We start from the raw sequence: 4,924 nt of genomic DNA on the forward strand, positions 1-4,924 counted from the left end.
AATCCGCTGGTGTAAGCTTGTCCTCATCACTCTCTGGCTCTTGTATGTGCAAATTGCGTCAGTTCGTACCAATCTCCTCCATCCTGTTTTATTCTTGTAGGGGTGTTTTTGTAAAGAAATTAGGGGGTTTGCCGCAGTTCCCCATGAAGTCTACATATGTTTGCCTATCAGCTTGCAGCGGATGTACCTGAGATGACGTCGAGAGTCGCACAATCACATTAGATCAAAAAAACATAAATCAATACCAATTGTCTGTAAATAATAGTGGGAGTGTCCGGGGCGCAGAGAGCTGCATCCTGTGGAAAATCTGAGAAAAACTGTTAAAGAGCAGCCTCAGGTCCCGTGGTGGCCAAAACTTTACGGACCGCCATTCACTTTCATTTGGACATCGCCACACACCAGGAAGTATATGTATTTGGACAGAAATTAACCAAATACAATTAAAAAAATTGCTCACAGGCACTTATGGTCAACCAGGAGTATTGTACAAATAAACATTATTATCCTATTAAATTATGTTTAACATTTTTATACCGTTTTTTTTGTCTCAGGATGTTGGAGGGGGCAGCGCCCCAGTGCCCCTTATTAATCAGCAGCCAGTGGTTACCACTGACAAAACCCTGGAGAATATTTACAGAGATTATTGTGTCTGGAAGTGGACTAGATTCCTGAATGGAACAGGTTTACACCCTGTTCACTACCAACAATGGCATCCAGAGAGCATTCTCTATATCGAGTGTATTTTGACTGACAACCAGTACTACGTGAGACTTCAATACTCATGAATGAATGTGTGAGCATGTTTTCTTTATCTGAGCCACTGAATGCTGATTGGATAGAGATACACTGGCTCTAGCTGACACATGCTGCTACTGCCCTGTGCTCTGTTTTGAAAACGTTTGAGGCATCATCTGGAAAACAAAAGAAATGTAGAATGATTTATTTTTCTCTAACTTGTGCTTTTCAAGCTGGCTAAACACAGAACTTTTGCATAAACCTGCATTGTGTTGTCTTTCCAGCTGGTTCCATTTGCTTTTTGTTCGACTGTTCCAGGCTGTTCAGAAAAGGAACCCCCCATTGTGTTTTTAAATCTTTGTTGCACTGTACATTGCCAGCCTTTGTAGCCACATAGCACAATGCCAGTTTCAGATAGACTGGCTCAATTTGTGTGGTCAGCCTATTCTCCCTCACCACGCCCAACAGGATTAATTTCATCAACGCTTAAAGATTAAAAATAGCCATGCAACCTGCATGGCAAGGTCTGGATGTAAAGATTTATTTTGGAAAGCTCAAGGTTACATTAAGGTGAGTCCTAATATCATTCTGTTACGCTTTATTTTTATGTACTTCCTCCTCTAGGTTTATGGTGTAAAAGCAGTTTATGCATTTGTCTGACAGGATTGAAAATTAGGCACAAATTCACACTTTTATATGTGCACAGTAGTGTTTGTGCTAACTGAGGACACAGAGGAAATTTCCTCAGTAATATATCTGGGATTGGAACTGAAGTGCAGTTTACACTTTATGATTTAAAATTTTACATAACAAGTTTTGACAAGGCTTATACCAATATTTGTTTGGTCAGTTTTCTTTCAAATTAAAACTTACTTTCACTTTGAAAACTTCTCATAACCTGCTGACTGGTTTATATTGATATTTAAATGTAAATACAAGGGAAGAGTAATACATGTCTGTAAAATCATTTTGTAAATACTGCAACCTTCATGGTAGAGTGCAAGGACACAAAACTGTAAAGTATGAGGTATGTGGGCTTGTGATTGTTCTTCCCTTTTTTAGTCCATTACTCATACAACAAAATTATCATACAGTTCTATAAAAGTGTTACCATATATTAATACAATTCTCCGCTATGTTTTAATATCTAATAAAGTAAAGAAAGCTTTAATCTTATTTATAACAATTAAACTTTCTAGGAGCTGCAAAAACTGAAATATCTCCAACAAAATCTAAAATGGAGTCGGGATAGAGAAAGTGCTGCACATAGATTCACTGTATGAATATGTGTGTGAGTGGGTGAATGACAAAACCTACTGGTAGATGATATGAGTGGTCATCAAGATGAGAAAAGCGTAATATAAACATAGATCATTAATTATCATCATCATATTTATGCTTTTATTGACTGACTACTACATACAGTAACAAGGTTACTTAACAAATATTTAAAAAATATTTTTATTAGAAGCATGCTTACTTATACCAGTAGTTCTGTAACTATGGGGTCAACCCCCCTTAGGAGAAGTACACTGTAATTTAGTGTTCAGTGTCTTGCCCACTACAGCATGAAGATTGGGGGATCAAACCATTGACCTTATGTTGAGAGGATGACCCACTCTACCTCCTGAGCCACAGTAACCCATGTCTGCCCCCAAACAGAAAGAAAGCCTTTGAGAGGTACTGAAGTAAACAGAAACCTAATTTCTTAACTTATCCTATTGTATCATTGATGTAATTTCTCGCCCTAAGGTTCTGCCATGGGCGACTGGTCCATACTTGGTCGCTTCCTGTCTGAGGTCCAGAACCACTCCACAGTGATAGGCAAGATATGGCTCACTATGCTGCTCATTTTCCGTATCCTGCTGGTGGCCTTGGTAGGTGATGCCGTCTACAGCGATGAGCAGTCCAAGTTCACCTGTAACACCCAGCAGCCTGGATGTAGCAACGTCTGTTATGACACTTTTGCTCCTGTTTCACACCTACGGTTCTGGGTTTTCCAAATTGTTCTGGTCTCCACCCCGTCCATCTTCTATATTGTTTTTGTTCTGCATAAGATTGCCAAGGATGAAAAGCTGGATGGTCAAAGAGAACAGGTGGTAGCCCAGAAACCTCCCACACAGAGATGCAGCCACATGGGGAAGGATGGCATGGAGGCCTTGAGGGTTGGCAGGCCCACTTACTGTCCTCATTACGTGGAGGAATGGGACATGAGGGAGAGGGATGCCGTAGAACAAAGCTTTCTGCAGGAGAATTATGGTGAGGTCGGAGAGGACCCCACCCAGCAGTCCAATCAAGTTCTTCTCATCTACATCCTTCATGTGTTGCTTAGATCTGTCATGGAGATCACCTTCTTGGTAGGCCAGTACTTCCTGTTTGGGTTTGAGGTGCCTCACCTGTACCGCTGTGAGACCTACCCTTGCCCTACTCGTACAGACTGCTTTGTATCACGTGCCACTGAGAAGACCATCTTCCTGAACTTCATGTTCAGCATCAGCCTTGGTTGCTTTGTGCTCAACATCGCAGAGCTCCACTACCTGGGCTGGGTCTACATTTTCCGAATCCTCTGCTCAGCCTGCTCAACCTGCTGCAGTCAGGAGAGGGACACTGTCAAACTGTACCCAAACCACAAACCCCTCTTGCTTCAGCTCAGGCATTCTTTAAGGGGGCAGCTTGTTCTGCAGACCCCAGTAACCATGGCCCAAGAGAAGACAGGAGGTCTGCTTACTCATGCCCCAGCTATCTCCTTTGAAACAGACTCAACTGTGGAATGCACTTCCAAGAGAAGTCCAGAGAGCAGAGACAAACTGAAGGTCAAGCTGGCTAACATGTCCAGGCTGGGACGTACTAAGAAGTCATGGCTATGAGACAGAAATAGTGCCATTATCTTCCCTTATACCTCCATTAAAATGACTCTTGGGTGATCCTATCATAGGTGGAAGTATGTCAAATCACAACTGGCATTAGAATGTGTCTCCACGTGTGTCTCCAGTGACTTGTGATCAGATTCCACACATGCAAAAAAACATGTACATCATCTCTGTCCAGATTAACCGGTTTAATCCATTGTGTATGTGTGTCTGTGTTAGAGAGAGAGCACGAGAGAGACAGAGAGATACCCCTTTTCCACCGAGGCAGCTTAATATTGCATTGGTTCTCTGTGTTTTGACAGCCAAAGAAATGACTCTCGGCCAGAGAAACTGGTTCTAGAGTGGCACCAAGCTCTTTGCTGGTTGAAGAAAGAACTGCTTACGTCAGAGTCTGGGGGGGCGTGATTATCGGGACTTTGTTGTGACCATAATTATTTTTTAAACATTGAGTAATGTATTGTCTTCAGATAACTATGGATACCAAAGCTAAGCAGCAGTGGTCTGTGGAGGAGATAAATTGTCAAATTGAGAGAGAACTGGGAAAGGAGAAGCTGAGTGAATCAATGCACTGTGCAGCTTTACAATAAAATAAGACTTTAGTAATCATTCCTCAAATTATGGGAAATTATGAAATTGTAGCAGGTCGGTGGTCATCAGCTGAGTAAGCAGTTGTTCAATGTGGCTCAGGACACATTGATGTTCACACTGCTAAAAGTACGTGGCCACATGTGTTCCTGAACACCTCTAATTATGATCTGAGTGATCTAAATATGCCTTCATGTATTTTGGGTCCACTTGTGATTGAACCACCTGAGACGTGTGGTAACATGAACAGTTCTACTGAGAAAAGAAACTCTAATACCTGAAACAAACCTTACACAAATATGTCAACATATTCATGACACATTTCACTTTTAATCATTGTTGTGGTAAAATATTGAAATTGTTAATGTGATGCAAGTGTTTGAAGTATGGCAGTGAGGGCTGGAGACAATAAGGTGGAGTGGTTTATTCAGCTGTGTCCTAGGTCCATAATACAAAGTGACTGTATTGAGTATGTACTGCATACTAATTGTACACAGCATACATGAAATCAATGTATCACTTTTAAATAACAGTAAATAATACAATGATTGTGTGAAATGCTAAATAAATATCACAATGAGAAAGCCAGATTTGAACCGGAGTCATTGTGTGCATGTGTGTGTTTGTGTGTTTGTGTGTTTGCGTCAATTATCATGTGTGTTTTCAGTAAAATCAGCTTTAAACAAACGTGTAGGATGTAAACTGTGTGAACATTACAAGCAAATATGTGTGAT

At 41.0% G+C, this 4,924-nt stretch overlaps 1 protein-coding gene across 1 annotated transcript; it reads left to right on the forward strand.

Moving 5' to 3' along the window:
* The first annotated feature begins 2,495 nt into the window (after positions 1 to 2,495).
* Positions 2,496 to 3,602, forward strand: LOC118106335 (gap junction gamma-1 protein). Its single transcript, XM_035154777.1, has one exon. It carries the CDS (start codon positions 2,496 to 2,498, stop codon positions 3,600 to 3,602), a length of 1,107 nt encoding a protein of 368 aa, XP_035010668.1.
* The last annotated feature ends 1,322 nt before the right edge of the window (positions 3,603 to 4,924 follow it).

This window comes from Hippoglossus stenolepis, chromosome 4, assembly GCF_022539355.2.
Source record: "Hippoglossus stenolepis isolate QCI-W04-F060 chromosome 4, HSTE1.2, whole genome shotgun sequence".
NCBI classification, from domain to species: Eukaryota; Metazoa; Chordata; class Actinopteri; order Pleuronectiformes; family Pleuronectidae; genus Hippoglossus; species Hippoglossus stenolepis.